Below are 11,570 nucleotides of genomic sequence, written 5' to 3'. Positions count from 1 at the left end.
TTCTGGTGTGCAACGAGTTTGTCGGTCCGGTGTGACGCACGTAGCCGAGCCAGTCCAGGTCAGGACGGTTGCTCTAAGACGTAAGTATACGGATGCAAATATGATGGAGCTGGCATGTACGTGTTTGGCTGGGGCAGGCTTGGCACAATGTACAGTTTACCTACATCGGGAGAAGCTGTATCAAATATTCATGAAGTCACGCAGCTGTCCAGCTTTCAGACACGTAGTATTGTCAGATATGCACTGGCCTGGTATGTGACTTATTGAAAAGGGGGAGGCAGTGTGAAAATCCCTGACATGGTCAGAAGGAGTGCAGTGTTTATTACCTCGTTTTCCCATAAAGAGACGTAGTACCAGTGAACGGTTGAAATTGGATTATTAGTATCGCCTTGAAAAGAAAAAGTGTATTGTATGCGTACATGCACTCGCACATACTGCACATTATGATGGGTTCAAATTCCAAAACTGTGTTCACCTTATTTTCCCATACGCAAATGCATGCAGCGACACCTGTTTTTATCAGTTTGTTTCAGAAGCATCCACATTGCAGGAAGGAGAACTGGATTGACTGAAGAGCATCACTACATGTACACGTACATGTAACAAACTCATAACATGTAAAACGTGTCGGCACCTCATGTAATATGGTGTACAAGTAGGACATTCCTAATGAATTTGTTTTTAATGTACAATAGCGCATTGTACAAGTAATAGGCACTTTCGATGATGAGATCAGACACAAGCATGTACGCACACTGACTCATTATGCAAGCTCTTGGACTTCTGTGGAACGTTCATCTAGACATCGATGACTCGCAAGTCTCCGCCGCAAGCATGTGCAGCTTAGCCCTACCACTATATCGCTGCAGTCACTCAAGCATACACCACCGTTCACTGCAAAAACACCAAGGGTATTAATGTTACGCACTATTACCCCTCGGTATTTCTCACAGCTCTAGAAACTCGTCCAAAAGTGGCAGGTCCGCATAGCCATTCATACTGCCCGGGGGCAGTATTGTTAAGTAAATACCGACATTTTATTCTCTTCTTGTGTCAATAGTACGGTTCAATTTCCTATTGGAGGCAGTACAAGCCAAGATATTGTCTTGAAAATGAGCAGGCATCGTCTGGTATTTATTCATGAATGTCTGACACTCATTGCTGAGGGACATTGTGTGCAGTGTAATTAGCCTGCAGAGGGTATAGATATCTAGCTCGTATTTGAGTTAAAACAAATTAACAAGAACATTGAGTCATGTACAATGTACATGTATGCATGTTAGAATGCACATGAAGTCAAACCTGTGAGCAGGATAATCTTTGGAGGGTATTTCATGACAAATCAGCATACTGTTACCTTCAGGATGACACTGAGATCTGATATGTTTGATGAAAATCAGCTGGTTTCTCTCTTGGAAGGAATTCACCACGTAGAATAATACAGTTTAAGACTCTTTGGGCAAATTGGTTTAACAAGGTTGTCTGAGACACATACATGTATTTCAAATCTTGACACCACAATGTACCATGTACATCCATTTTGAAGGTTAAATTTGATAAATCACCCGCAAGTGGAACATGTCATGTAGTTATTCCACTTTTAACATGTTCCAAACACATACAGTGTCTCATTGGAAATGCGTTGTGGCCTAGATGTACACGAATACCTTCAGGATTGTGCCTCAGGAATGATACGAGCTCTATGAGGCCCATAAATTTGATTGAGTATGTGACTGTAAAAAAGGCAGAAAAAGTTTTGCAGCCCGACTCTTTTTTATTCATATTATTATATGCGTGGAGGGCTAGGCGCCATTGTGACTGGTTAAGGAATGACTGCACCGGCCAGTCCAGTTCTGGGGGAGCGCTTAATTGCAATAAGGTCTGTGAAAGCCAACATTTTAAAAGTACCGGTACATAAGCCAGTATGTGCGTATGTTACGTGTACATACATGTAGATGTACATGTAATTTAGAAACCTGCTTTTCTCTCATTATTCTCTCGTAGCCTGACCTACCGGTAGACAATTATTATTTACCTAGCAACAACCTTGGATGATCCTGCAGTAGATCACTCTGTACTTACCAGTATAACACTTTTCGGCTGCTGTGCAGCTCTGAGCCAAACATGTACCGGTACATGTGCATGCATTATGTACATTGTGTAGAGTGTCTACATCTGAAGTAGTGCGTTATAAATGATTTATGCTGCCAACTTGGTTGCCTCAAGAGCTAACAGCTTTCTTAAGTGGCTTGAGTGAAAGGGTAAACAAAAGTAAGAATTTAAGAAAAGTAAGAATCATTTGTGTACATCGTGGTTCCTACGAGGAAATACGTGATTGTCCCCAAGTTTTTGTCAAATCTCGGAATACTTATCACTTTCAGGATAATACATGTACGTGTAGTTTGATGTTTCAAGTCATAAAACCCTACAAAAAAATCAACAGTACAGTAGCACCCCCTTTGCCAAGTGCAGTAACATTTTGACTACAATAAATACATGTAAACGTGTTCATATAGTCAAAGGAACATATGTACATGTTAATGCAGCCGCATCTGCCACATATTCAGTGCCAAAGGGATGACATTTGTATCAGTTATAACACAAGAGGTACGTGGATCAGGTGCTTCAGCAAACCTCTCCAAGCTGTGGAGGGTCAAGGGTCATTTCAACCTCAAGAGGCAGCCAATCCTGGTCTCTGAAATACCCCCTCCCCCACAGTAACTTGATTTTTGTCCTGCCCTGGGCCTAAACATCCGATTCGCCGGTGTGGTTATTTCATTACCATTGATACTGGGGCTGCGACTCACAAGGCACCATTTTAATTCAATAGTCACTTGCCATCAAAGCTCCATCATAAACGCCTACCGGTAGTTGTAGATTTTATCCCATCATACTCTGTTGTGTTAAATCTTGACATTCATGTATTTTGTGCATCTAATTGTATGCGCATGCAGTATGTGCATGTACATGTACCCGTAAAGGTGAGATTATTGAGATGGATACTGGTAGGTCTACATAAATTTTTGTGTACATCAGTTGTCTCTTCCCTCCTTCCACTTTCTGCTGTTGTCCCACCCATTGTTGGTCCTATTTGCAGTGGAAATGCATAACACTCCCACACTAGCCATGTACGTACTAGGTATAAGGATCCCCTTTTGTACATGCACAGTGTACCGTTACATGTTCCAGTGTGTACATGTACTTGTAGAGGGGCAACTATATAGACATGAGTTGAGGGAGAGCCATTTTTAGTCATGCTCCTGAACTACGTACAGTATCTTATTCGCTGTAATCTGGTGCCAGACTAATTTGGATGCCATGCCTCACTTCCATTTTGGATGGCAATGCACAATCTTTTGTTCACACACAGGACCCATAGTACAGGCAGTGGTACCCTGGGTAGGGGGAGTCGGTCACTGTGAAACTGACAAGTGATTGTTAGGTGGGGAAGGTGGAGTTGTAAGCATACACAAACCGGTACTTTACCACGCGTGTGTGTACACGTACACCCAGTGATACACAGTGTAAAGCGCATGCCTGGTTTTGGAGTCCAGGAGGAGGGGGAAAATAGGATTTTTTCGCTAAAAATGATTGTCTAATTTTTTCCATCCGTCAATATGAAAGAAACTTTATAGGGAAACTGACTAGGTGCTTGTAAGTGATTAATAGAATCATTAGCACCCCAAGGTACTTTCTTTCTTGCTTACCAAGTGTAATGTTTACAGTTCCTAGAAAACTATAAGTCATTTGTTTCAAATATAATGTACACCTAAAAGTTCACAACATGTTTAAGAGGGAAACTCAAATTTCTCCCTGCCCCTGTGGATATGCCAGTGACATTTAATGATTTACAAAAATGTATTTGCTTGCAGTAATTAAATGATTCTATTGAAGCATGTTTCTGTTTATCATTTTCAACCCTTTGATATGCCAGATTTCTTCCTTCCTTGACGTAGTGCAAATGTTTGCAATATTTGGTTTATTTGGTGAAACGTTATGCCTTTATTCCACCCTTTTCATTTGATAATTTTGGTTTTATTTTCATTTTCTTTCCTTTTTTCCCCTGCTGCCTGAAGGATCGCCAGGTACAATTTGAGTTGGTTTATTTTCTTTCCATTTTGGTGATTGGCTTGTTGAAATAAACACTGACGTATTGTGAAAACAATGTTAATATTGTTATACTGTATGTGCCAGCAGTGTTTCACATTTTTCTGTTTGTAGTTTTTTGTGATTGCACCATAAATTGTCTATAGATGCCTGTATGTTCATGTAAATATTATTGCCCTAGATGCACCGTTATGTACTGGTAGATACAGTGTATACCTACATGTAGTAATCCTTCACAAAGTTTATTGAGTTTACTACATGTACATGTATGCACAGTGTTCATGTCACAGGTATAAATTACACAGTTCACCAATTTTTGTGAAAGGAAAAGAGAAAGTTATTTGAACACATAATCTGGGTCTATTCTGTTTAGAGATTCAAAGTGTGCCTTCAGATATTTTTTTTCGGGTGTAAAAATAGATCAGGCGTTCATCTTGAACAGAAGGATTTTTCATCTTGTGAGGGGGGAAAAAGGACAGTCGAAAGCTCCATTTTAAACTCATCTCATTCTTTAGATTCTTCGTTATTGGCACGCACACTGTGTAGCGACCGGTAGGTCTCCACCATGATTGATCATTCCCCCCCCCGCACCCGTGCCTTTACGAGTCCCTCCTGTGCATCACAGCCAACGTGCTGACTCACAGAGCGACCTACCTTCCTTCTTTGTCTGCCATAAATTGCCAAATCTCTCTCGTGCATTTTCTTCACGTTCAGAGAGTGCAGTTCGCTCTTTTCTCCCCACTGAACTTGGATCAGTATTTCCATGGACAGTAGCCAAGAATCGAAGCTTTAATTACCCCCTGCGTATTTACACTTTCAGCACACTAATTCTCTGCCTGATGCTTTTCATGCTGGTATTTTCAATGGTCTCATTACTTGGCACTCTAGGCATTTTCTTGCTTCAGGTGTCTGGAATTGTTGGAGCGAGATAGACAGGCTCTTCTCTGAAGTTGTGTAAACACTTAGAGCTTGATTGTCTCATCCAGGATGACACAGAGATGCGATCCTGCCTGGAGAGTGCCTCTAGGTTACAGCTGTGCGGAATCACATTTAGTAGTTCTTAATTACTCCTTGCTTATGTTACCAAAATACCAAAGTTTTGTGATGGCAAACCTACAGTGTATGCCCTAGAATGCACTGTCAAATACAATACATCTATGCTTTGTCAAGACTTACAGTAACTTGACGAAGACTGAAAAGATCATGTCACCATTCTGACAAATTATATCTAGCTTCTGGGTATAAAATATTTATGTTATTACATACCACACACATCACTGAGCAATTGGAGCACAGTACCAGTAATGAGTTCTCTGGAAACATGAAAGAATATTGTTTGTTGTGCAGTACTACAATGTACGTGTACATGTAATACATGTACAGACATGTACATGTATCTTTTTAGATTCACCATTCGCATAGACAACCTACACGTGCCAGTAGTTATTTAACCCATTAACACGGAATGTATTCCCAGATGAGTATCTGTACTTTGATTGCAGGGGGTGGGGTGTTTTGGTGGGTAATGAAGCACATTTCTATTCTTGCATTTTGTACTCTATGTAAATCTTCACAGTTTTTGTCTAATATTGTCATTACTTAAACTGGTATTTGTTACAGTGTCAAAGTCCAAATTTACCAATACACTGTAGTGATGTTCTTTACATACATTCAAAAAATGTACACGTATGCATCAACATGCAGTTCATGTAAAGCACGAATTACAAAACAAATGTTGTCCAGTCTTGCATACTGTGTGTCTGTTTCTAGAAATTAGTCTTATCTTGTTGTCAGGAAAAAAAATTGATTTGTAAGTTTTGGTCCATCTAGTGGCTCTTGTTTCTGATGTGCATGTAAAGTCTATGAACTAAAACACCAGGGAATACCACGAACTTTCTTCCCATTTCACAAAACTACTCTTTTTGTTTCCGTTTTATACATCTAAGTACATGTATTTTGTCCCTTTAAGTTTGGATTAATGTCCTTTCTTCTGAACAGGCTTAAGAGACTTACATGAGTTTGGTACAAGTGGATTGTACTGCAAAGTATAGCAGAGTAAGGGTCAGAAAAAGAGATAGCCACCTAGGATGTAAAATTCATGGAAAACTGTAGTCATGTGAAGCATAAAACAAGGGGAAACTGACAAGGTGTTTGTATATATGCATCTTTACTTTTTAATCGCGAAGAGTAGGATTTAATGTTTTAATCAGTAATTGAAAACTGCTTGTCTACATTTGCCTTGAAGTGCAAGAAAACTGTGTCTCATGGTCTGAGTTGGGTTTTGTGTAACAAAAGAAGTCATCCAAAATGCCTACAAGGTATCCCAAAGGACACCCAGACAGCCCGCTAAAACATTGGTCAGGTCCATGGCTGTACAGCGAACGAATTCATGGCTTGTGACCAACACCCCAGAACAAGGTTATTGGCAAAGTGGGAGGAACCTCCAATGTACAGCGCAGGGCTGGATGTCTCAAATGGTTGAGCAACAGTATGGAGTTTTGGAGACTGCAGGTCTCCTGTCAATTTCTTTCTTTCATCCTTATAATTACACAACTGATGTCCACAAAAATCTGACTTTTTTCTCTTATTCTCTCTGTATACAATCGTTGCAACTTCTGCAGAGCTGAAATGCATGACACTGTCGGAGCTGAACGAGCTCCTAGAGGACCTGGAGGCCACCATCAAAGAGTACTCGGAGGCCCTGGTGACAGAGCTGGCGCTGCGGGAGGATCTGTGCTTTGAGAAGGAGACCAAGAACCAGTTCATCTCGGCCCTGGTGGCCGTCCAGAACAAGATCAAAGGTTTTAAGAAGCAGCCGCCGTCGGCGTCCGGCAAGAAGAAGAACAAGAACGGCGTGGAGCCGGGAACGGTAAGGGGCCTGACGGTGTCTTTTTGCACTTGACACTGGATGACATATAAAAAGCCAGGGATGTCCTGAGTCATAACACAGAGAACATTCTGGCAATCTAATGTTTCATGCAGTGCTGTGTGACATCTGTACTGATCCTCGCGCTTGAGTGATTCCCGTAGAGTCTGTACTTGCACAAGAACAGACTGCAGAACTAGTCCATGGGCCATGACTGTGCATTGTAGAAAATATTGCGCAGTGATATAATGTCAGAGTTTGGAAAATGGACGATGCCTCAAGATTGTTTGCAAAAATCTTGAGCAGATGACCACCTTGGGACAGCAATTGTAAAGTCCAATTTTGTAGAGGACTGTGGTTGCAATATCTTGTTCTAAGGATGCAAGGCCACAAATAATGCCTTTCCTGGTACAAATGCACCATGGAATAATACCGTCAGCGACATTGCTTTTGGTCTTGGTGTACCCATGTATGAAATAAGAACTTAAAATGAACATGTACCGCTACATCTACATGTACGTCTACGTGTACATGTGTACGTGTACATGTACATGTAGATCTCATACCAGACAATTTCGTGATTCAGTACACCTCCATAGAATTGTTGCACCTGAGCCTGCTAGTGTAATCCTGCAGCTACCGGTCCAGCGACCAGACCTGCCTTTATGCTCCCACTCAGTAGGAGTGACACATTCCCTCAGGAGTTTAAGGGTGGTACAGGCAGCTGACTAACACTGAGACATTGAGTGCATTGAAATTGACAGTTTAATGAACCAGTTTCCAAATGTCAAACCAGGCTTACATGTACATTTTCCATTTGAAAAAAAAGTCCATCACCCATTTTGATAATCCTCCAAATGCAGTGTGGGTGTGTGGGGGGACATTTCTCATCCTGTGTATCATGCCTAAGATGTGAAGTGATGAAGCATTGATGCACAGCTTATGGTGGGTGGGAAATCAAACAATTTTGCCGTACCATAGAATTGGTCAAAAAGGTCTAAGGTTTGCATTTTGAACAGACAGATTATTTATAGGTTTCCTTTTTGAGTGTTTTGTTGTTTAGTGTTTCAAAACCTGTAAGGGTTTGCTGTCTGAAACTAACTTTAAATTCAATTCCCTCATTGCTTAATTATACTCTCAGGTGACTCTTAATTTTGATTTTATTTAATTGTTTTTCATGTGGTATAACATGGGCTTATGTACCATACATGTATGCACGTGTATGGTGTTTCTGCTAGTAACTGCTCTTTCACTACCCTCACTTTAACATGAGTGCTCCATCTTTACATGTACATGTATATCCCCAAGAAATGAAAAAAGAATTGTCAAAACCACGTACATTTTCATATACTGGTACGTGTACAGTGTATGTGCATGAACAATGTATGTACAGTTGTCAGGTTGTTTTTTTACTCTCCGTAATTCTTGGGCCACTGATGGGTATGTACATGTATGACATACATTGTACACTTATACATGTACGTGTACCATTGTATTGTAACAGTTATAGAAAAGATTTCCTTTGCCAAATTAACAAATGTTCATGTATGTACATGGATGGTACTCAGTACCGGTATGATGTGTATTACACATACTGCATTTAAAATCCATGCTGACAGTACCATACATGTGTAATATGCATGGACATGTAGTATACCGGTACATACATGTACATGTACATACTGGTATGTACATTTACATTGAGCAAACGGCAGCATCACAGTTACATGTATTTTGCAATATACCGGTAGTGAAAGGATGTGAATCTGGCTGACATTCACTGAAATGTGTGCACTCTCTCAACAGATTCTCTTTTGCTGTTGGGAAATTATGTACTGGTAGAGTTTAATTTGTAGCATGGTTGGACATCTGTATGGCAGTGACAGAAATACATGTAAGACATTGCTGATGTGAAGTGGTTTCACTTTAGTATTGCAACTGTGTGATGCAAGAAGAATATTGCATCATTAAATGCCATAGACACAGTTTTGCAACACACAACAATGGAGACTGCTAATAGTGCTATTGTAAACTGAGTGACCTTTGGAAATCTGGACACACTAATAGATCGGGAAGCCAACCTCTAACATTGCAATTACATTGATGGGAATTCCTCTCAGAAAGTCAATTCAAAATAGACATACCTCTGTACATTTACTTACCCGTGGACTTGTATGTAAGTGTGTACGTTTACTTTCTTTTCTTAGGAATTACATGTAGTCTGATATATCCTCAATGGGAAATGCGGGTTAATGAATGTCTACATGTCACGGGTCAAGCCCACAATTTTGGGCATGGCATAACTTATACCATAGAGCAAGGAACCTGTTCTGTTCCTTGCTTTACCAGCATGCTTACAGGTAATGAAGATTTACCCTTAAAGACATCAATGGATTTCAGTGTTTTCATTGTGCTGTTGAGTATCTGGATGGAGAACATACACCCCCAAAATTATGCACATAATTAGATTTTGTGGTGGTTGTATTTATTAAAGAAAACATTACACATGGACACACCTTATACTTACATATGCGCATGTTTACAAGTAATCTAAATGTGAGCAGCTCTTACAAGTATAAACTTCAACCAGACCTTTAAGCTGAGCTGGATCTGGGAAAGAGAATGCAGGACTTCAGTTCACTTTCCTAAGACCAAAACATTACAGGGTATCTCACTTGAATTGTTTTCAAATACATGTAGTAGCATAGTGGGATCAACAGAGGACTGTGAAAAATATAGACTTACAGGTATTTGAGTATAAATTTGTGCGGATTGCTTATAAATAACTTTTCTTTTTCATTGATTCAGTATTTAACCACCAGAATACCATACCACAAGGGTAGTGGGCCTCCAGATGTCCAAACACTGCAGCAAGTCACAAAAAGTAAGTTTACTGTACACGTACACGTACATGTAGTTGTATTTTTTTTCTTTATGTTTTCTTCTTCTTGTCCTTTTTCTTTCTTGAACATGAGTGTTGATTGACCTTTGACTTCAAATTTCCAGTGGCATAGTCGTTCACCAGCCATACACAAAGAGTGACTTGTGTACAGTCCATGTTCATCAGCTAGGTGTACATACATTTGAATGAGTGTCCAGGGAGGAGGAGCTAGGTGGGCCCCTCCCTCCAAATCCACTCTCTGACACATGCACTGATGACTCATTGCTGGGGTGATTTCTCATGTGTGCATACAAATACATTCTACGGCTGAACTGTCCAGCAGAATCTATTTATTTTATTTAGTTATTAATATCTGGTCGTACGTTGTACAACAGCGCAGTTACAAGATGAAGTGGCAATTAAGAAGACAGTAAAGACGTGTTTTGGTTTAGAGGTGGGAGGAAGCCCCAGGATAAGTATTCTCGGGAAAACCCACAGAATCATTCAGGGACTGAAAACCTGATCCACATGCAGACCTACATGTAGGTGGGATAGGAAAGGGCCGCTACACCAATCTGACTCCCACATTGTGTCAGCACTTCCAGCAATTCATTTCGAAGCTGTTCTTTTAAAAATTTAATTCAATTTTTCTGATTTGTTGTGCAGCTGCAGTGCCCCAAACTGTCCCCGTAGTCAGACAACATACATGTATATAGTTTTCTTTTTTCGTCCAAGGTTCAAAAATCATTTATTGAACTCACAACCATGATATTCATAGGTTTCGTCCCACACACGTGCAATTCCTTTAAGCCCCCCCCCCCCAATACTTGGCCGAGCAATACCATGCAGCCAAGGGGGATGGCAAGCCCTTTTCAGGGTAAAAGCCGATGTGTTAAAACATAATCCCCACTTGAAGAAATGCTACAGAATCGTTGCTGTTCGTGTGAGGGGTAGCAGATGAATTTAGAGATACGCTGACGTAAATGGATTGCTTTTTTCTCCTGCCCCTGGGCTGCATTCTGTGCCTCAGATGTCCCTATTTTATGGTGCATGCACATACTGCAAGAGGGCTTATGTATTAATTGGTTACTGTTCAATATTTGCATTCGTGTATTTGAGGGTAGGGGAAATTGAGCGTGTGTACATAAAATGTTGCAAAGCAACATCTTACCTGCTTTAGTCACTTTTATAAGTTGTGTAAGTTTTGTGCATCAGAGGACAGTTTTAAATGTACTTTTTTTTTTATTTTGTGGCATTCTGGGATTATTCTTTGGGAGGCTGTCTTGATGATGTGAATGGATACCACAAGATTTTAGTTTGCATTACACAAACAAAGAGAGGTTTTTGTTTGGATACGTACCCGGTACAATGTGTCCTCCGGATCAAAATGGACAGAAGGTGGATGAAACATGTTTGGGGCTCCTAGTTATTGACATTTTGCTAAATTATTTAGTTCAACAGTGGCTTACAAGTAGTTGACTTGCAACTCATGGTGTTAGTTTGGGTCACATATGAATCGCTGATGTTGCAGCAGATATTCCCATTTCAGTTTGTGCAATACAAATGACGTTTCAAGATGTCCGTGGTGAGGTACGCATACATGTGTACACCCAAAGCAAAAATTCATAGTGACACCAAGCAGAAACTGTTTCAGGATAAAAGTGTGGTTTTAAAAAGAACTCGTGAAATTCAGGCATTAGCAAATACAGCTGCGGA

At 40.4% G+C, this 11,570-nt stretch overlaps 1 protein-coding gene across 1 annotated transcript in view; it reads left to right on the top strand.

Annotated features, from left to right (window-relative positions):
- The first annotated feature begins 21 nt into the window (after positions 1-21).
- The window catches only part of LOC147800325 (fasciculation and elongation protein zeta-2-like), a 28,730-nt gene continuing 17,181 nt past the window's right edge, over positions 22-11,570 (top strand). The window contains exons 1-3 of the mRNA XM_087137153.1: positions 22-80; positions 6,729-6,976; positions 9,782-9,857. Of these exons, the coding sequence (XP_086993279.1) occupies positions 6,740-6,976; positions 9,782-9,857 (313 nt within the window). The 5' untranslated portion in view covers positions 22-80; positions 6,729-6,739. The remainder of the gene's footprint in view (positions 81-6,728; positions 6,977-9,781; positions 9,858-11,570) is intronic.

The sequence above is a fragment of the Acanthaster planci genome, linkage group LG01, assembly GCF_054643075.1.
Source record: "Acanthaster planci isolate LZ-2023a linkage group LG01, COTS_SCS, whole genome shotgun sequence".
NCBI lineage: Eukaryota > Metazoa > Echinodermata > Asteroidea > Valvatida > Acanthasteridae > Acanthaster > Acanthaster planci.
This window is presented reverse-complemented; position numbering and strand designations above follow the sequence as displayed.